The following is a 22,896-nucleotide window of genomic DNA, read 5'->3' on the forward strand; positions in this document are numbered from 1 at the left end:
CTATCAAGCTTCTTTCAACAAGCAGATGGAAACACACCTAGGGTCTAGCTACCTTTATGTGATTTATTTGTTTTGTTTTTTAGTTTTAATTTTTTATTTTATTAATTCTTCTGCCCTCCAGAATGACAAGAAGAAGGAATTCACCCCAATAGAAAGAATAGGAAGAAATGATGGCAAAAAATTTAATGAACACAGATATAAGTAAGATGTCTAAACTAGAATTTAAAACCACAATTATAACAATACTAGCTAGGGTTGAAAAAAGAATAGAATATACCATATAATCCCTTTCTACAGAAATAAAATAACTAAAATCAAGGGAGGCCAAAGTTAAAAATGGAATAACCAAGACCAATCTTGAATAGATGTTGTGTAAGCAAGGATGGATGAGGCAGAGCAGTGAATCAGTGATTTGGAGATAAAATTATGGAGAATAATGAGGCAGAAAAAAAGAGGGAAACAAAGGCAAAAGATTACAATACAAAACTTAGAGAACTCAGTACTTATTAAAAAGGAATAATACCCATGGGGTGCCTGGGTGGCTCAGTCAGTTAAGCGTCTGACTTCAGCTCAGGTCATGATCTCACGGCTTGTTAGTTTGAGCCCCGCATCCGAGCCTGGAGCCTGCTTCAGATTCTGTGTCCCTGTCTCGCTCTGCCCCTCCCCTATTCATGCTCTCTCATTCTCTCTCTGTCAAGAATAAACATTAAAAAAAATTTTTTTTTAAGGAATAACATCCGAATCATAGGAGTCCCAGAACATGAAGAGAGAGAGAAAAAGTGGCAGAAGGCTTATGTGAGCAAATTGTAGCAGAAAACTGTCCTAATCTGGGGGAGGACACAGACATCAAAATACAGGAAGCACAGAAAACTCTCATTAGATTCAACAAAAACTGACCATCACCAAAGTGTATCATTGTCAATTCACAAAATACACAGGCAATGAAAGAATATGAAAGCAGCAAGGAGAAAAAAGTCCTTAACCTACAAGGGAAGACAGATCTTGTTCACAACAGATCTGTCCACAGAAACTTGTCAGGCCAGAAAGGAATGGCAGGATATATTCAACATGCTGAATCAGAAAAACATGCAGCCAAGAATTCTTTACCCAGCAAGATTGTCATTCAAAATAGAAGGAGAGATAAAGAGTTTCCTAGACAAGCAAAAACTAAAGGAGTTGTGACCACTAAACCAGCCCTGCAAGAAATTTTAAAGGGGAGACTTTGAGTGGAGAAAAGACAAAACAAAACAAAAGAGACCAAAAGCAACAAAGACTAGAAAGGACTGAGAACATCACCAGAAACAGCAACTCTACAGGTAACACAATTTCACTATATTCATATCTTTCAGTACTCACTCTAAATGCAATCAATCAAAAGACATATGATATTAGAAGGGATAAGAAAATAAGACCCATCTATATGCTGCTTACAAGAGACTCACTTTAGGGATGCCTGGGTGGCTCACTCGGTTAAGCATCTGACTTTGGCTCAGGTCATGATCTCATGGTTCATGAGTTTGTGCTCCACATCAGGCTCTGTGCTGACACCTCAGAGCCTGGAACCTGCTTTGGATTCTGTGTCTCCCTCTCCCTCTGCCCTCCCTTGCTCATGCTCTGTCTCTCCCTCTTTCAAAAATAAATAAAAAAATTTTTAAAGAGACTCATTTTACACCTAAAGACACCTATAGATTCAAAGTAAGGGGATAGAGAACCATCTATCATTCTAATGGACATCAAAAGAAAGCCAGAGTTGTCATACTTATATCAGACAGACTAGATTTTAAAATAAAGACTAACATGAGATGAAGAAGGGCATTATATCATAATTAAGGGGTCTATCCACCAAGAAGATCTAACAACTGTAAATACTTATGCCCCCAACTTGAGGTCCCCAAATATATAAATCAATTAATCACAAACACGAAGAAACTCTTCAATAATAATAATATCATAATAGTAGGGGATTTCAACACCCCACTTACAGCAATGGACAAATCGTTTAAACACAAAATCAACAAGGAAACAATGGCTTTGAATGACACACTGGACCAGATGGACTTAACAGATATATTCAGAACATTTCATCCTAAAGCAGCAGAATACACAGTCTTCCTGAGTGCATATTGAGCATTCTCCATCATAAATCACATACTGGATCACAAATCAGCCCTCAACAAGTACAAAAAGATTAAGATCATACCATTCATATTTTCCAAACACAACACTATGAAACTTGAAATCAACCACAAGAAAAAATTTGGATAGACCATGAATACCTGGAGATTATAGAACATCCTACTAAAGAATGAATGGGTTAACAAGAAATTAAAGAGGAAATTAAAAAGTACATGGAAGCCAATGAAAATTAAGACAGGACAGCCCAAAACCTCTGGGATGCAGCAAAGGCGGTCATAAGAGGGCAGTGTATAGCAATCTAGGCCTTCTTAAAGAAGGCCTACACAACCTAAAATTACACCTAAAAGAGGTGGGAAAAGAACAGAAAATAAAGCCCAAAACCAGCAGAAGAAGGGAAATAATAAAGATCAGAGCAGAAATCAATCATATAAAAAAAAACAAAATAGTAGAACAGATCAATGAAACCAGGAGCTGGTTCTTCGAAAGAATTAACAAAATTGATAATTCCCTAGCCAGATTAATCAAAAAGAAAAAGGAGGGGCGCCTGGGTGGCGCAGTCGGTTAAGCGTCCGACTTCAGCCAGGTCACAATCTCGCGGTCTGTGAGTTCGAGCCCCGCGTCAGGCTCTGGGCTGATGGCTCGGAGCCTGGAGCCTGTTTCCGATTCTGTGTCTCCCTCTCTCTCTGCCCCTCCCCTGTTCATGCTCTGTCTCTCTCTGTCCCAAAAATAAATAAAAAACGTTGAAAAAAAAAATTAAAAAAAAAAAAGAAAAAGGAAAGAACCCAAATAAATAAAATCACAAATAAAAGAGGAGAGAGCACAACAGACACCACAGAAATACAAACAATAAAAAGAGAATATTATGCACAATTATAGGCCAACAAATTGGGAAATCTAGAAGAAATGGACGTATTGCTAGAAACATATAAACTACCAAAACTGAAGCAGGAAGAAATAGACCATTTGAACAGACTCATAACCAGTAAAGAAATCGAATCAGTAATAAAAAATCTCCCAACAGACAAAAGTCGAGGGCCGGATGGCTTTCCATGGGAATTCTACCAAACATTTAAAGAAAAGTCAACACCTAATTCTTTTGAAACTGTTCCAAAAAGTAGAAATGGAAGGAAAACTTCCAAATTCATTCTATGAGGCCAGCAATACCTTGATTCCAAAACCAGACAAAGACCCCACTACAAAGGAGAATTACAGACCAATTTCCCTGATGAACATGGATGCAAAAATTCTCAACAAGATACTACAAACCAGATCCAGCAATACGTTAAAAGAATTACTCACCATAATCAACTGGGATTTTATTCCTGGGATGCAGGGCTGGTTCAATATCTGCAAATCAATGTGATACATCACATTAATAAAAAAAAAAAGAAAAGGATAAGAATCACATGATCCTCTCAAGAGATGAAGGAAAAGCATTTAACAAAATACAGCATCCTTTCTTGAAAAAAACCCTCAAGAAAGTAGGGATAGAAGGATCGTATCTCAAGATCATAAAGGCCATATATGAAAGACCCGTCACTAATACCATCCTCAATGGAGAAAACCTGAGAGCTTTCCCCCTAAGGTCAGGAACATGACAAGGATGTCCACTCTCACCACTACTATTCAACATAGTGTTGGAAGTCCTAGCCTCAGCAATCAGACAATGCAAAGAAATAAAAGGCATCCATATCAGCAAGGAGGAAGTCAAACTTTTACTCTTTACAGATGACATGATACTGTATGTGGAAAACCCAAAATACTCCACCAAAAAACTGCAAAAACTGATCCATGAATTCAACAAATCACAGGATATAAAATCAACAAACAGAAATCAGTTGCATTTATATACACCAATAATGAAACAGCAGAAAGAGAAATCAAGGACTCCATCCCAGTTACAATTGCACCAAAAAACATTAGATACCTAGGAATAACCCTAACAAAAGAGGTAAAAGGTCTATACACTGAAAACTATAAAAAGCTTATGAAAGAAATTGAAGAAGACACAAAGAAATGGAACAACATTCCATGCTCATGGATTGGAAAAACAAATATTGTTAAAATATTGATACCACCTAAAGCTATCTACATGCAATTCAATGCAATCCCTATCAAAATAACACTAGCATTCTTCACAGAGCTAGAGCAAACAATCCTAAAATTTGTATGGAACCAGAAAAGACCCAGAAAAGCCAAAGCAATCCTGAAAAAGAAAACCAAAGCTGGAGGCATCACAATTCCAGACTTTAAGCTGTATTACAAAGCTGTAATCATCAATACAGTATGGTACTGGCACAAAATCAGACACATAAATCAATGGAACAGAATAGAGAATCCAGAAATGGACCACAAATATATGGCCAACTAATCTTTGACAAAGTGGGAAAGAATATCCAATGGAAAAAAGACAGCCTCTTTAGCAAATGATGTTGGGAAAACTGGACAGCCACATGCAGAATGAACCCAGACCACTTTCTTACACCATACACGAAAATAACTCCAAATGGATGAAAGACCTAAATGTAAGACAGGAAACCATCAAAATCCTTGAGGAGAAAACAGGAAGCAATCTCTTTGATCTCAGCGACAGCAACTTCTTACTCAACATGTCTCCAGAGGCAAGGGAAATAAAAGCAAAAATGAACCATTGGGACCTCATCAAGATAAAAAGCTTCTGCACAGCGAAGGAAACAATCAGCAAAACTAAAAGGCAACCGACGGAATGAGAGAAGATATTTGCAAATGACATATCAGATAAAGGGTTAGTATCCAAAATCTATAAAGAACTTATCAAACTCAACACCCAAAAAAACAACCCAGTTAAGAAATAGGTGGAAGACATGAATAGACACTTTTCCAAAGAAGATATCCAGATGGCTAACAGACACATGAAAAGATGCTCAACATCACTCATCATCGGGGAAATACAAATCAGAACCACAATGAGATACCACCTCACACCTGTCAGAATGACTGAAATTAACAACTCGGAAACAACAAATGTTGGTGAGGATGCAGAAAAAGCAGAACCCTTTTTCACTGCTGGTGGGTATGCAAACTGGTACAGCCACTCTGGAAAACAGTATGTAGGTTCCTCAAAAAGTTGAAAATAGAACTAGCCTATGACCTATAGACCTATAGACCTATGACCTATAGAACTAGCCTATAACCCATCAATTACACTACTAGGTATTTACCCAAAGGATACAAGAATGCTGATTCAAAGGAGCACATGCACCCCAATGTTTATAGCAGCACTATCAACAATAGCCCAAGTATGGAGAGAGCCCAAATGTCCATTGAATGATGAGTGGATAAAGAAGATATGGTGTGTGTGTGTGTGTGTATATATATATATATATATATATATATATATATATATATATATACAATGAAATATTACTCAGTGATCAAAAAGAATGAAATCTTGCCATTTGCAACAACATGGGTGGAATTGGAGGGTATAATGCTAAGCAAAATAAGTCAGTCAGAGAGAGACAAATATCATATAATTTCACTCATATGTGTTATTTAAAAAACAAAATAGATGAACCTAGGGGAAAAGAAGCAAAACTAATATAATAACACAGAGAGAGAGAAACCATAAGAGACTCTCAAATACAGAGAACAAACTGAGTTGCTGGAGGCATATTGGGTGGGCGAGTAGGCTAAATGGGTGATGGGCATTAAGAGGGCCACTTGTTGGGGTAAGCATTAGGTGTTATATAAAGTGATGAATAACTAAATTCTATTCCTGAAATCAAAAAAATGTTTTTAATTTTAAAAATAACAATAAAATAGATAAACCCACAGAGATTTTCATAATAAAAAAAGATGTCAACAAAATTGATACTCCTCTCATTTTAAAAAGAGAGGACACAAATAAACAAAATTATTAATGAAAGAGGAGAAATAACAACCAACACCACAGAAATACAAACAATTCTAACAGAATATTATGAAAACCTATTTGTCAACAAATTAGACAACTTGGAAGAAATGTTTAAATTCCTAGAAACATAAAACTTACCAAAACCAAAGCAGGAAGAAATGGAAAAATTGAACAGACCAATCACCAGTAATGAAATTGAATCAGTAATCAAAAAACTCTCCCAAAACAAAAGTCCAGAACCAAATGGCGTCACAGGTTAATTCTACCAAACATTTAAAAAGGAGTTAAAGAATATCCAATGAGAACAAGACTGTCTTTTCAACAAATGGTGTTGGGAAAACTGGACAGCAACATGCAAAAGAATGAAACTGGACCACTTTCTTACACCATGCACAAAAATAAATTCAAAATGGATTAAAACCCTAAATGTGAGACCTAGAAACCATAAAAATCCTAGAAGAGAACACAGGCCATAACTTCTTTGACATCAACTGTAGCAACTTCTTTCTAGATATGTCTCCTGAGGCATGGGAAACAACAACAACAAAAAATACACTAAAAAAGCTTCTACACAACAAAGGAAACAATCAACAAAACTAAAAGGCAACCTATGGAATGGGAGAAGATATTTGCAAGTGACATATCCAATAAAGAGTTAATATCCAAAATACATAAAGAACTTATAAAACTCAACACCTAAAAAATAAATAATACAATTAAAAAATGGGCAGAAGACGTGACCAGACATTTCTCCAAAGAAGATATCTAGATGGCCAACAGACACATGAAAAGATGCTCACCATCACTCATCATCACGGAAATGCAAATTAAAACTACAATGAGATATCACCTCACACCTGTCACAATGGCTAAAATTAACAACACCAGAAACAACAGGACATGGAAACAATGAGGATATGGAGAAAAGGGAACCTGTGTGCACTGTTGGTGGGAATGCAAACTGGTGCAGCCACTGTAGAAAACAGTATAGAGGTTCCTCAAAAAGTGAGAGATAGAACTACCCTACAACCCACAAATTACACTACTATTTACCCAAAGAATACAGAAACCCTAATTCAAAGGGATACATGCACCCCAATGTCTATTGCGGTATTATTTGCAATAGCCAAATTATGGAAGCAGCCCAAGCATCCATCAATTGATGAATGGATAAAGAAGATGTGTTATATATATAGAATGAAATATTCTTCAGCCATAAAAAAGAACGAAATCTTGCCATTTGCAATGATGTTGATAGAGCTAGAGAGTATAGTGCTAAGCAAAATAAGTCAGTGGGAGAAGGACATATTCCATATGATCTCACTCATATGTGGAATTTAAGAGAAAAATAATCAAAGAAAAAAGAGAGAGAGAGAGAGACAAACCAAGAAACAGACTCTTAACTATAGAGAACAAATTAATAGTTACCAGAGGGGAGGTAGATACACTTATAAATAATAAAATAAAAATAAAATAAAATAAAATAATCACTCTATAATGTAGGAATTAGGCACACTTTTCTAATGTAATAAAATATATCTTTTTCGGATCCAAATGGAGTAGAGTTATGACATTAATATATAGTTTTAAAAAACTGTTCATGGTGAGGCAGTGATATAAAAATCATCCTTACCAAAGTCATAAACAAGACAAGGATGCCCATATCATCACAATTATTTAACATTGTATTGAAAATAACATAACAAGCTAAGAGGAAGATATTAAATGTATACAAGTATAAAAATTGGAAAAGAACGAAAACTCCTATTATTTGCGGATAATATGGTTGCCTCACTAGAAAACCCAAATAATCAACTAAAATTATTCTGTAAACAGTTACACTCAGTAAGGTAGTAGCGTATAAAAATATACAGAATTTAATAGATATAAATAGAAAATGTAATAAAATAAAAAATTCCCATTTACAATGGAAATAAAAAATAATAAAATAACTAGTAATAAGTTTAACAAGAGATGTAAGCCTAATGAAAAAAAACAAAACTTTAAGACAACAATGATAGATACAAAATAAGATGAGCAAATGAAAAGACATGTGTTTTCAGAAACACATCATTATTAAAGATGCTGATTTGCCCTAAGTTAATAAATAAATTTAAACATTTCAATAAACATTCCTATAAGGTTTGTTTTTCTGTTCTTTTTTTTTTTCAAGTAGGTGAATGAACCCTAAAGTTCATATTGAAAAGTAAAAACACTAGAGGGGCGCTTGGGTGGCTCAGTCGGTTGAGCGTCTGACTTTGGCTCAGGTCATGATCTCACAGCTCGTGGGTTCAAGCCCCATGTCGGGCTCTGTGCTGACAGCTCAGAGCCTGCAGCCTGCTTTGGATTGTGTCTCCCTCTCTCTCTGCCCCTCCCCCATTCATACTCTGTCTCTGTCTCAAAAATAAACACTAAAAAAATTTTTTTTTAAGTAAAAACACTAGAATAAAAGAAGAATAAATAATAAGGACCAGCACAGTCAGATTTATTGAAATACAGATCTTCCGGGGCGCCTGGGTGGCGCAGTCGGTTGGGCGTCCGACTTCAGCCAGGTCACGATCTCGCGGTCCGTGAGTTCGAGCCCCGCGTCAGGCTCTGGGCTGATGGCTCAGAGCCTGGAGCCTGTTTCCGATTCTGTGTCTCCCTCTCTCTCTGCCCCTCCCCCGTTCATGCTCTGTCTCTCTCTGTCCCCAAAATAAATAAATGTTGAAAAAAAAATTAAAAAAAAAAAAAGAAATACAGATCTTCCTTGACTTATGATAAGGTTTTGTCACATAAACCCATCATAAGTTGAAAATATCCTAAGTTGAAAATGCATTTAATACACCTAAACTACCCACCATCACAGCTTAGCCTAAGCCCACCTTAAATGTGCTCAGAACACTTACATTAGTCTACACTTGGGCAAAATCATCTAACACAAAGCCTATCTCATAAAGTGTTGAATATCTTGGGGCACCTGGGTGACTCAGTCAGTTGGGTGTCTAACTCTTGTTTTTGGCTCAGGTCATGATCTTGCAGTTTGTGAGTTCGAGCCCCACACTGTCAGTGCAGAGCCTACTTAGGATTCTCTTTCTCTGCCCCTCCCCTGCTCATGCTCTCTCTCTCTCTCAAAATAAATAAACTTTAAAAACATATTCATTATCTCATGTAATTGATTGAATACTGTACTGAAAGCGAGTAACAGAATGGTTGTATGGGTACAGAATGGTTAGAAGTGTATGTATGTAATGCATGTAATGTAATGTATGTAAGTGTATGGTATGTGTGTATGTAACGTATGTTAAGTCTATGATATATATGTATGTAATGTATGTAAGTGTATGATACCATGAAGGGTATCATGGTTACATGGCTGACTAGGAGTTGTGGCTCAGTGCTATTGCCCAGCATCATGAGAGAGCATCATACTGCATATTGCTAGCCCAGGAAAAGATCAAAATTCAAAATTCAAAGTACAGTTTCTACTGAACACATACCACTTACGCACCATTGTAAAGTCAAAAAATCCTAAGTGTAAATTGGGGGCTGTCTGTATACTTAAAAGTCTCAATGATTCAAGCAGTGTGGTGTGGTGCATGAACAGGGAGATAGTCAGAGGGATAGGATAGAAAAACCCAGAAATACACTCCAAAATATACAGGAATTTAGTAATAAAATTTCATCTCAAAACAGTGGGGCAAAATACACTATTCGACAGTTGTTGGGATCACTATGTAACCATTTGGAAAAGGAAAAACTTGGATTCATATCTACATCTTATATTAGGATAAATTCCATATGGATCAATACTTAAAATGGAAATTAAAATATTAAAACTCCAGAAGAAAACATGGGAGGATTCTTTTAATATCTTGAAATGTAACAATGACTCTAAGTCATAAAATGAAAGTAAATAAATTCAACCACATAGAAATAATATCTTCCGCATGACAAAAGATAAATAAAAACAGAAGAAAATATTTGTAACTCAGATGCTCTTATATAAAGGAAGAAAATTTAGAATCCAAATTTGCATTTGCTTCTGTATGTATAAAGAAACTGGAAAAAAACCCACTGAAAATGAAGAACACTAGTTATTTATGGCAGAGGTGGAGTATTGGGTACAAGGAGGATAAGAATGGATGAGAAACTTTTCACTGTATAACTATTAATACATTTTGAATTTAAACCAGGTGAATATGCTGCCTATCTGAAAAGTTAAATTTTTAAGAAGTCCCTGCTCTCATGTAACTTACTTTCCAGTGCAGGGAGACAGATGGTAAACAAATAAATATATACTTTGGATCATAGTAAGATAACTAAATCCACAAATTCAAGGAATTTATTTAATATGCTTCATTAATCTTCATAGTGCCTCATAAATAGTGAAGCACATACTAGCAGCTCAATAAATACTTTTTGAATATTTAAGTCCTATTTGTATGATTATGTTATTATTCTACTTCCTTTCAACGAAAGGACCTAGATCATCAACTGAAAATATAACAAATTATGGGGAGCCTGGGTGGCTCAGTCAGTTAAGCAACTGACTTCAGCTCAGGTTATGATCTCATGGTTTGTAAGTTCAAACCCCACATTGGGCTTTCTGCTGTCAGCGCCTTTCTCTGCGCTTTCTCTGTCCCCTTCTCTCTCTCTCTGCCCCTCCCTTCTCATGCTTGCTCTATCTCTCTCTCAAAAAAAAAAAAATTACATATATCAAACTGTACCTGTTGCCAATAGTATTGGGAACATGTATCTTCAGTTCTTCCGTGACATCCCTCATCACCCTCTGATAACCAGACATTCCTGAGTCTTTGATATAATAAGGATTGTTTCTCATTAAATATTCCCCCAAATGATTAATTGGATCAAACTTGGTTGTAATATCAGCTTCTGCCCAAAGTTTCTTCTTTTCCACTTGCATTAACATTTTTTCCACTCCAGGAACTAAGGTGGGTAGAAGTTTGTCAAGCAAATATGCACGAGTTTTAAGTGTCATGTTTTCAGTATTAAACCACTCTTTGGCCAAATTATTCCTAGGGAATTTTTTTTCAGCCTTTTTTTCTAGTTCTTTCTTCAGATTATCCTTATTTATTATTTTCTGCTGCATTGCCTGGGCTCTTGCCTCCACTCTTTTGTAAAAATTTTTCTTCCATGGCTGTTCTAGCTTTGAATTCAGTACATCTGGATCTAAGTTGAAAATCACTTTGGCAGGTTTTCTAACCACAAAATTCTTTGAGACATTAGTGTCAGAGTCCTTTATTAAATAAGTTGAGGCTTTTGTTTGCTCTTCCAAGTGTATTTCTGAGGAGGAAAAAAAAAGTGAAATATAAGAAATACTAGAAGTAGATTTTAATCTATGTTACTTTAGAATATTATTTTTAAAAAGTTTTTTTTACATCTATTTACATGGTGTATTCAAACACAACTGAACATAACAGAAAATTAGGTAACCGTGACTTTAAGCATAAGGACATTAATTGTTGACTTAATCAGATGTCATTCAGCAGCTCACTGTTTTTCATTAAGTACATAGTCTGCTTCAATTGTTCTTTATTAATTTTTTGTGCTTGTCCCTGAGGCTCACGAGATAGCTATTGTAGCTCCCAGCATCCTTTTAAAGGAAGAGATTTGAGAACAAAGGGATTTTTCCTCTTATGGTTCTGTTTTATTATATAAGAATAGAATACCCCAGACTTGCTACTCTAAGATTTTCCTTTACATTTCATTGGCCTTATTCAGTTGCATGTCTACCCCTAGACCAGTAACTGGTAAAGGGAAAAAGAATTACTATGAATAATTTTGACTAATCATAAGTTATTCCTTCATGTTAGGGGTTAGAACAAGTTCTCTGGGGGCACCTGGGTGGTTCAGTTGGTTAAGCGCCTGACTCTTGGTTTCAGCTCAGGTCATGATCTTACCGTGTGCGTGAATTTGGGCTCTGCACTGTGCAGAGCCTGCTTGGGATTCTCTCTCTCTCTCTCTCTCTCTCTCTCTCTTTCTCTCTCTCTCTCTTCTCTCTCTTTCAAAATAAATTAATTAATTTAAAAAAAGAACAAGTTCTATGGTATCAAGTGATTTCCACCTGCTACAGAATTGAGGTTTAGTTGTCAGGCAAAAAGGTGAGTAAATTTCTGCTGAGTAGGCAGTGAAGAGAGTCTACTCTCTCTTGAAGAGAGTCTTGTTATTTCCAGCCTCTTCCAGATTTTCATTTTAAAAATGCAATATGGGTGCCTGGGTGGTTCAGTCAGTTAAGCGTCCGACTTTGGCCCAGGTCATGATCCCGCACTTCGAGGATTCAGGCCCAGCGTCAGGCTCTATGCTGACAACTTGGAGCCTGGAGCCTCCTTCAGATTCTGTGTCTCCCTCTCTCTCTGCCCCTCCCCTGCTTGCACTCTGTCTCTCTGTCTCCCAAAAATAAATAAATATTTAAAAAAAAATTTTAATGCAATATGGAGTGGGGCACCCGGGTGGCTTAGTTGGTTAAGTGTCCAACTTTGGCTCAGGTCATCATCGCACGGTTCGTGAGTTTGAGCCCTGCATCCGTCTCTGCACTGACAGCAGACAGCCTGCTTTGGATCTTCTGTCTCCCTCTCTCTCTGCTGCTCCCTCTCTCTCTGCTGCTGCTGCTGCTGCTCTCTCGCTCTCTCTCTCAAAAATAAATAAACATTTTTAAAAAATCTTTAAATGCAATATGGAGATATTAGACCAAGAGAGTAGAGTAAGAACAGGCACTTACATCCCCTATCTACTAAAATACCTAGAAATGACTAAAAAGTGTGTGTGTGTGTGTGTGTGTGTGTGTGTGTGTGTGTGTGTGTGTAATATAAACATGAGAAAACTGTCAATCATGGCAATTATGAAGGGGGTCTTCAGTAGTCAGAACTTTTGAACTTTTCTGAAAAATGTAAGATAGGGAGAATCAGATTGATTGATAAAACTATAGGATTAAAAAAAAAACAAGAGAAAATCACTGTGAAATTGGGGGGCAACTTTGAGGCACCCCAAGTTTAAAGGATGTGGATATGGGTAGCAGGGGAATCACTGACCATTTGTGTACCTTCATCCCCATGTGAGCTAACCATCAGGCATCAGAGGTGTTCACCCCTGTACTGGGACAAGCGGGTTTGGGCTAGAGAGGCAGGATAATGCCTCTACATAGAGACAAAATGAATTGCTGACAGACTTCACTATTTAAAAATAAACAATAATAGTTTATTTTAAAAAAGAAACTAGGGGTGTCTGGGTGGCTCAGTCCATTAAGCATCTGACTTAGGCTCAGGTCATGATCTTTAAAAAAGAAACTAAATGAACCAAAAAAAAAGAGAAATCACTTGGGAATGAAAAAGAATTACTGTTGCCAACAAAACCATCAATACATTGACTTGAAGATCAGAAAATACTGAACAACTAACCAGCAAACTGGAATGCTAAGCCAAAGCAGATAAAAAAGGCAAAGAGAAAGGAGGATAGATCCAGAACTTTTAATATTCATCTTATACAAGTGTTAAATGGAGTGAGTCAAGAGTATAGAGACAAGGGAATATTCAAAGAGATAATGCAAGAAAATCTTGTAACCCTGAAGAAAGAAACAAATCTTGCACTTTAAAAGGCTTACTAAATGGAATTTCTGTTTGGAATGATGAAAAATTGCTGGAACTAGATAGTGGTGATGATTGTACAACATGTGAATTTACTTAATGACACTGAACTGTACACCCCAACATAGTTTAAATGGTAAATTTTATATTATGTGCATTTTATCACAATTTTTTTAAAGCACCAAATAATCAATGCAAGATACATGATTAAAATACAAAAGTCTTTTGAGGAAGATGCAGTCGGCACTATAGTAAAGCTCTGGACATCTGGCTCCTGCTCCTGACTCACTGCTGTTGACTGTCTCAGAGGAACAAGTTGATCAGGAAATCCACTGCAGCCATGGCTTTTAAAGATGCTGGGAAGACACCCATGGAACCAGAGGTGGCAATTCACGAAATTAGAATACTCTAACCAACCACAATGTAAAATCTTTGGAGAAGGTATGTGCTGGCTTACTTGATCAGAAGAGCAAAAGTAAAGAATTGCAAAGTGAAAGGACCAGTTCAGATGCCTACCAAAACTTTGAGAATCACTGTAAGAAAAACTCTTTGTGACGAAGGTTCTAAGACTTGGGATCATTTTCAGATGAGGATCCATAATCAACTCATTGATTTGCACAGGCCTTCTGATATCATTAAACAAATTAGTTCCATCAGTATTGAGCCAGTTGAGGTTGAAGTCACCTTTGCATATGCTTAAATCGACATTTTTAAGAAATTGTTTATCATTTGTTAGATAGATAGATAGATAGATAGATAGATAGATAGATAGATGATAGGGATAGAGATATCCTGGGTACTAGCAATAACTGATTAAAAATATAATTTTTCAAAATTTCTTCTTATAATAGCAACAAAACTTGAAAATATCTACAGATAAACCTAACAAAAAATGTGTTAAGACCAATATGAAGAAAACTATAAAAATTTTGGCACTGGAATAAGGATAGGCATAAGTAAATGTAATAGAATTAAAAGTCCAGGGGCGCCTGGGTGGCTCAGTCGGTTGAGTGTCCAACTTTGATTCAGGTCATGATCTCAGAGTTTGTGGGTTCGAGCCCCACATCGGCCTCTGTCCTGACAGCTCAGAGCCTGGAGTCTGCTTTGGATTCTGTGTCTCCCTGTCTCTCTGCCCCTCCCCCACTCATGCTCTGTCTCTCCCTCAAAAATAAAGATTAAAAAATTTTTTTTAAAAAAGAATTACAAGTCCAGAACTAAACCCATATGTCCATGACCAACTAATTTTCGACAGAGGTGCCAAGGTCATTCAAAACGGAAAATTTTTTCTCTTCAGCAAATGATGCCTATAACAACTGGCCATCCACATGGGGAAAAAATTAAGTTGGACCTCTACCTCATATCATATACAAAAATTAACTAGCTATCCCTAACAGACATATAGAGAACATTTTACCCAACAAAGCAGAATTCATATTCTCCTCAAATGCACATGGGATATCCTTCAGATAGACCATATGTTAGGCCATAAAGCAAATCTCAATAAACTTAAAAACACAGATATCACATAAAGCATCTTCTTTGACCAAAGCAGGATGAAGTTAGAAATCAATAACAAAAGAAAACCTGGAAAAATCACAAATCTGTGGTAATTAAAACATACACTCTTAAACACAAATGAGCCAAAGAAGAAATCAGAAGGGAAACAGAGAATTCTTAGAGATGAATGAAAATGAAAACACAACATACCAAAACTTATAGGATGCAGTGAATGCAGTGCTCAAAGGGAAATTTATAGGTGTAAGTGACTACGTTAAAAAAAAAAAAAAAAACATCAAAATCAATAACCTAACTTTATATCTTATGGGACTAAAAAAAGAAGAGCAAAATAAACTCAGAACTGAAGCAGAAGGAAAGAAATAATAAAGATTAGAGTGGAGATAAACAAAATAGAGAATAGAGAAACAGTAGAGAAAATCAATAAAATCAAAAGTTAGTTCTTTGGAAAGATCAACATAATTGACAAACCTTTAGCTAGACTGGCAAAGAATAAAAGAGACACAAATAACTAAAACAAAAAATGAATTTGGTGCCTGGGTGGCTCAGTCAGGTGAGTGTCCAATTCTTGATTTGGGCTCAGGTCATGATCCCAGGATTGTAGGATCAAGCCCCGTGTCAGACTCTGTGCTGAGCTTGGAGCCTGCTTAAGATTCTCTCTCTCCGTCTCCCTCTGCCCCTCTGTCCCTCTCCCCAACTCATGGGTGCTCTCTCTTCAATAAAATAATTAATTAAGAAACGAAAATGGAAACATTATCACCAATCTCACAGAGATAAAAAGAATAACCTAGAATAAATGGACAAATTCCTTGAAACGCAAAAGTTATCTAGACTGACTCAAAAAGAAATAGAAAATCTCAACATACTTTAGCAAGTAAGGAGATTGAATTAGGAATCAAAACTCTGCCAACAAAGAAAAGGTCTGGACCACATTGCTTCCCCAGTGCAATCAAACATTTAAAGAATTAAAATCAATCCTTACCAAGATCTTCCCAAAGAATTGAAGGGGACAGAATAATTTCTAACTCATTCTATGAGGCCAGCATTATTCTGATACCAAAAGCAGATAAAGACATTACAAGAAAAGGAAATAGAATGAAGGGGGAAGAAAAAACACATAATCATCTCAATTGATGTAGAAAAGGTATTTGACAGAACCCAACACCATTTCATGATTTAAAAATAAGATAATAAAATAAAATAAAATAAAATAAAATAAAATAAAATAAAATAAACTTCTCAGAAAACTAGGAACAGATGGGAAATTCCCCAAAATAATAAATGATATTTATTTTAAAAACCCACAGTTAATATCATACTCAGTGGTGAAAGACTTAATTAAGATCAGGAAAAAGACAAGGATACCCACTTTCACGGCTGCTATTCAACATTGTCCTGGAAGTTCTAGCCAGAGATATTAGAGAGATATTAAAAGAAAAAGGAATTAAAAGGCATCCAAGTCAGAAAGAAAAAAAACCCCTATATTTACAGATGAGATGACCCTATATATAGAATATCTTGAAAAAAAAGCTACTAGAGCTAATACATGAATTTGGCAAGTTTGCAAGATACAATACCAACACACAAAGTCAGTTGTGTTTCTGTGTTTCTGTGTTTAGGAAAGCAACTCCTTTTTCAGTAGCATCTAAAAGAATTATAGACTTAGGAATAAATCTAACCAAGAGATGGAAGACTTGAATGCTGAAAACTACAAACCATTGCTGAAAAAAATTACAGACATACAGAAATGAAAAGAATCCTGTGTTCATGGATAGGAAGACTTAACATGTAAAGATATAAATACTACTCAAAGGGATCTATAGATTCAATGCAATTTTATCAAAATTCCAATTGTCTCTTTCAAAGAAATGGATAAGTTGGTCCTTGTATTCATATGGAGTTGCAAATGACCCTGAATAGCCAAAAGAGTCTTTTTAAAAAGAATAAACTTGGAAGATTCACATTACTCAATTTTGAAACATACTACAAAGCTAAAGTAGTTAAAACAGTATGGTAGAGGGGCGCCTGGGTGTCTCAGTCGGTTAAGTGTCCAACTTCGGCTCAGGTCATGATCTCGCGGTTCGTGAGTTCAAGCCCCGTGTCAGGCTCTGTGCTGACAGCTCAGAGCCTGGAGCCTGTTTCAGATTCTGTGTCTCCCTCTCTCTCCCTGACCCTTCCCCGTTCATGCTCTGTCTCTCTCTGTCTCAAAAATAAATAAACGTTAAAAAAATTTTTTTAATAAAAAATAAAAAATAAAACAGTATGGTAGAGGCATAAGGACAGACCTAGACCGGCTGAATTGAATAGGCAGCCCAGAAATAAATCTACATATATATATTTATATATGTAAGTAAATATGTGTATGTATATATATTCAATAGGTTCCAAGCCCATTCAATGAGGGAAGAACAGTTTTTCAACAAATGATGCTAGGATAACTGGATATCCCATGCAAAGGAGGTGGAAAGCTGGACCTTTACACCATATACAAAAATGAACACAAATTTATTTAAAGATTTAAATTTAGGAGCTGAAACTATAAAACTGTCAGATGAAAACTTGCAGAAAATCTTTATTACACTGGATTTGACAATGACTTCATGGATAGGACATCAAAAGCATACTAAACAAAAGAAAAAATAGGTAAGCTGAACTTCATCAAAATTAGTAACTTTTACCCATCAAAAGATACAATAAGAAAGTTCCTCTTTCTCTGCATCTTTGCCAAAATCTGTTGTTGCCTAAGTTGTTAATGTTAGCCATTCTGACAGGTGTGAGGTGGTTATCTCATTGTGGTTTTCATTTGTATTACCCTGATGGTGAGTGATGTTGAGCATGTTTTCATGAGTCTGTTAGCCATCTGGATGTCTTCTTTGGAAAAGTGTCTATTCATGTCTTCCGCCCATTTCTTCACTAGATTATTTGCTTTTTGGGTGTTGAGTTTGATAAGTTCTTTATAGATTTTGGATACTAACCCTTTATCTGATATGTCATTTGCAAATATCTTCTCCCATTCCATCGGTTGCCTTTTAGTTTTGCTAATTGTTTCCGTCTCTGTGCAGAAGTTTTTTATCTTGATGAGGTCCCAATAGTTCATCTTTGCTTTTGTTTCTCTTGCCTCTGGAGACATGTCAAGTAAGCAGTTGCTGTGGCCCAGGTCAAAGAAGCTTTTGCCTGTTTTCTCCCCTAGGATTTTGACGGTTTCCTGTCTTATGTTTGGGTCTTTCATCCATTTTGAATTTATTTTTGTGTATGGTGTATGAAAGTGGTACAGATTCATTCTTCTGCATATCGCTGTCCAACACCATTTGCTGAAGAGACTGTCTTTTTTCCATTGGATATTCTTTCCTCCTTTGTCAAAGATTAGTTGGCCATAACATTTGTGGGTCCATTTCTGGGTCTCTATTCTGTTCCACTGATCTGAGTGTCTGATTTTGTGCCAGTACCATACTATCTTGATGATTATAGCTCTGTAGTACAGCTTGAAGTCAAGAATTGTGATGCCTCCAGCTTTGGTTTTCTTTTTCAGGATTGCTTTGGCTATTCTGGGTCTTTTCTGGTTCCATACAAATTTTAAGATTGTTTATCTTAAACATTCTTCAGCTCTGCGAAGAATGCTGGTGTTATTTTGATAGAAATTGTATTGAATATGTATATTGCTTTGGGTAGCATTGACATTTTAACAATATTTATTCTTCCAATCTGTAAGCATGGAATATTTTTCCATTTTTTGTGTGTCTTCTTCAATTTCTTTCATGAACTCTCTATAGTTTTCAGTGTATAGATTTTTCACTTCTTTGGCTAAGTATCTTCCTATGTATTTTATGGTTTTTGGTGAAATTATAAACGGGATCATTTACAAATCATTCCTTGATTTCTCTTTCTGCTGCTTCATTATTGGTATATAGAAATGCAAATGATTTCTGTACATTGACTTTATATCCCGTAAGTTTGCTGAGTTCATCTATCAGTTCTAGCAGTTTTTTGGCAGAGTCTTTTGGGTTTTCCACGTACAGTTCATGTCATCTGCATAAAGTGAAAGTTTGACTTCCTCCTTGCTGATGTGGATACTTTTTATTTCTTTGAATGGTCTGATTGCTGAGGCTAAGGACTTCCAACACTATGTTGTAGAGCAGTGGTGAAAGTGGACATCCTTGTGTTTCTGACCTTAGGGGGAAAGCTCTCAGGTTTTCTCCATTGAGGGTGATATTAGCAGTGGGTCTTTCATATATGGCCTTTATGATCTTGAGGTATGGTCCTTCCATTCCTACTTTCTTAAGGGTTTTTATCAAGAAATGATATTGTATTTTGTCAAATGCTTTTTCTGCAGCTATTGAGAGGATCATGTGAGTCTTATCCTTTTTTGTGTGTGTGGTGAATAATTCTTTTAATGTATTGTTGGATCCAGTTTGCTAGTATCTTGTTGAGAATTTTTGCATCCATGTTCATCAGGGAAATTGATCCATAGTTCTCCTTTTTAGTGGTCCATAGTTCTCCGTTTTAGTCTTTGTCTGGTTTTGGAATCAAGGTAATGCGGACCTCATAGAATGAGTTTTGAATGGGAATGCAAGCTGGTGCAGTCAGTCTGGAAAACAGTATGGAGGTTCCCTAAAAAACTAAAAATAGAACTACCCTACAACCCAGCAATTGCACTACTAGGTATTTACCCAAGGGATACAGGTGTGCTGTTTCAAAGGGACACATGAACCCCCATGTTTATAGCAGCAGTATCAACAATAGCCAAAGTATGGAAAGAGCCCAAATGTCCATCGATGGATGAATGGATAAAGAAGATGTGGTGTATGTATACAATGGAGTATTACTCAACAATCAAAAAGAATGAAATCTTGCCATTTGCAACTACGTGGATGGAACTGGAGGGTATTATGCTAAGTGAAATTAGTCAGAGAAAGACAAAAAGCATATGACTTTATTCATATGAGGACTTTAAGAAACAAAACAGATGAACATAAGGGAAGGTACACAAAAAATAATATAAAAACAGGGAGGGGGGACAAAACAGAAGAGACTCATAAATATGGAGAACAAACAGAGGGTTACTGGAGGGGGTGTGGGAGGGGGTATGGGCTAAATGGGTAAGGGGCATTAAGGAATCTACTCCTGAAATCATTGTTGCACTATATGCTAATTTGGATATAAATTAAAAAAAATAAAATTAAAATAAAAAAAAAAGAACGAGTCTCAAAGTTTTCCTTCCATTTCTATTTTTTGGAACAGTATCAAAAGAATAGGTGTCAACTCTTCTTTAAATGTTTGGTAGAATTCCCCTAGAAAGCCATCTGGCCCTGGACTCTTATGTTTTGGGAGATTTTTGATTACTGATTCATTTTCTTTACTGGTTATGGGTCTGTTCATATGTTCCATATCTTCTTGTTACAGTTTTGGTAGTTGATATGTTGCTAGGAATATGTCCATTTCTTCCAGATTGCCCAATTTGTTGGCATATAATTGGGCATAATATTCTCTTATTATTGTTTGTATTTCTGTAGTGTTGGTTGTGATCTCTCCTTTTTCATTTGTGATTTTATTTATTTGTGTCCTCTTGTTTTTCTTTTTGATCAATATGGCTAGGAGTTTATCAATTTTGTTAATTCTTTCAAAGAACCAGCTCTTGGTTTCACTGATCTGTTCTACTGTTGTTGTTGTTGTTGTTTTGTTGTTTTGTTGTTTTAATTTCCAAATCATTGACTTCTGCTCTAATTTTTATTATTTCCCTCCTTCTGCTGGTTTTGGGCTTTATTTTCTGTTCTTTTTCCATCTCCTTAAGGTGTAACATTAGGTTGAGTTTCTGAGACCTTTCTTCCTTCTTTAGGAAGGCCTAGATTGCTATACACTTCCCTCTTATGACCACCTTTGCTGCATCCCAGAGGTTTTGGGCTGTCCTATTTTCATTTTCTCTTTAATATTTTGGTTAACCCATTCATTCTTCAGTAGGATGTTCTGAAATCTCCAAGTATTCATGGTCTTTCCAGTTTTTTTCTTGTGGTTGATTTTGAATTTCATAGGGTTGTGGTCTGAAAATATGCATGGTATGATCTCAATCTTTTTGTACTTGTTGAGGCTGATTTGTGACCCAGTATGTGATCTTTTCTGGAGAATGTTACCTGTGCACTCAGGAAGAATGTGTATTCTTCTGCTTTAGGATGAAATGTTCTGAATATATCTGTTAAGTCCATCCAGTACAGTGTGTCATTCAAAGCCATTGTTTCCTTGCTGCTTTTGTGCTTAGATGACCTGTCCATTGATGTAAGTGGGGTGTTGAAGTCCCCTATTATTATGGTATTATTATTGATGAGTTTCTTCATATTTGTGATTAATTGATTTATATATTTGGGGACCTCAAGTTGGGGGCATAAATATTTATAGTTGTTAGATCTTCTTGGTGGATAGACCCCTTAATTATGATATAATGTCTTTTCATCTATGGTTAGTCTTTATTTTAATATCTAGTGTGTCTGATATAAGAATGGCTACTTTGGCTTTCTTTTGATGTCCTTTAGCATGATAGATGGTTCTCCATCCCCTTGCTTTCAATCTGAAGCCATCGTTAGGTGTAAAATGAGTCTCTTGTAAGCAGCATATAGATGGATCTTGTTTCCTTATCCATTCTGATACTCTATGTCTTTTGATTGGAGGGTTTAGTCCATTTAGAGTGAGTAGTGAAAGATATGAATTTAGTGCCATTTTGTTGCCTGTAGAGTTAGTGTTTCTGTTGATGTTCTCTGGTCCTTTCTAGTCTTTGTTGCTTTTGGTCTGTTTTGTTTTGTTTTGTCTTTTCTCCACTCAAAGAGTCCCCCTTAAAATTTCTTGCAGGGCTGGTTTAGTGGTCACGAACTCCTTTAGTTTTTGTCTAGGAAACTCTTTATCTCTCCTATTTTGAATGACAGTCTTGCTGGATAAAGAATTCTTGGCTGCATATTTTTCTGATTCAGCATGTCGAATATATTCTGTCACTCTTCTGGCCTGCCAAGTTTCTGTGGATAGGTCTGCTGTGAACCTGATCTGTCTTCCTTTATAGGTTAAGGACTTTTTTCCCCTTGCTGCTTTCATAATTCTTTCCTTGTCTGTGTATTTTGTGAATTTGACTGTGATGTGCCTTGTGATGGTTGATTTTTGTTGAATCTAATGGGAGTTCTCTATGCTTCTTGGATTTTGATGTCTGTGTCCTTCCCCCAGATTAGGAAAGTTTTCTGCTATAATTTGCTCACATAAACCTTCTGCCCCTTTTTCTCTCTTTTCATGTTCTGGGACTCCTATGATTCAGATGTTATTCCTTTTTAATAAGTACTGAGTTCTCTAAGTTTTGTATGGTGATCTTTTGCCTTTGTTTCCTTCTTTTTTCTGCTTCATTATTCTTCATAATTTTATCTTCTATATCGCTGATTTGCTGCTCTGTTTCATCCTTGCTATCATGGCATCCATTTGAGATTGCATCCCAATTATGGCATTTTTAATTTCATTCTGACTATGGTTTATTTCTTTTATCTCCACAGAAAGGGATTCTATTCTTTTTTCAACCCCAGCTAGTGGTTCTCAATTCTAGTTTTCAACCCCAGCTAGTGGTTCTCAATTCTAGTTCAGACATCTTGCTTATATTTGTGTTGATTAAGCCCCTGGCTGTCATTTCTTCTTGTTCTGTCTGTGGGGTGATTTCCTTCATTTTGTCATTTTGGAGGAAGAAAAAAATTAAAATTAAAAATTAAAATTAAAAAATAAAAAACAAAACAAAAAATCAAATAAAGGAAG

The 22,896-nt window shown here is 36.1% G+C and overlaps 1 protein-coding gene and 1 pseudogene across 17 annotated transcripts in view; one reads left to right on the plus strand and one right to left on the minus strand.

The window, feature by feature from the left end:
• EFCAB5 (EF-hand calcium binding domain 5) overlaps positions 1-22,896 on the minus strand; it is a 187,732-nt gene that overhangs the window by 122,586 nt on the left and 42,250 nt on the right. For 16 of the 17 annotated variants that reach the window (XM_078437557.2, XM_078437554.2, XM_078437552.2 and 13 more), the window contains one exon: positions 10,741-11,317. The exons of the other annotated variant lie outside the window; for it this stretch is intronic. In XM_078437557.2, the coding sequence (XP_078293683.1) occupies positions 10,741-11,317 (577 nt within the window). The remainder of the gene's footprint in view (positions 1-10,740; positions 11,318-22,896) is intronic. 17 annotated transcript variants of the gene reach the window in all.
• On the plus strand, positions 13,955-14,314 carry LOC132688608 (small ribosomal subunit protein uS10 pseudogene; annotated as a pseudogene).

Source organism: Panthera onca, chromosome E1 (assembly GCF_046562875.1).
Source record: "Panthera onca isolate mPanOnc1 chromosome E1, mPanOnc1 haplotype 2, whole genome shotgun sequence".
In the NCBI taxonomy this organism is placed as follows: domain Eukaryota; kingdom Metazoa; phylum Chordata; class Mammalia; order Carnivora; family Felidae; genus Panthera; species Panthera onca.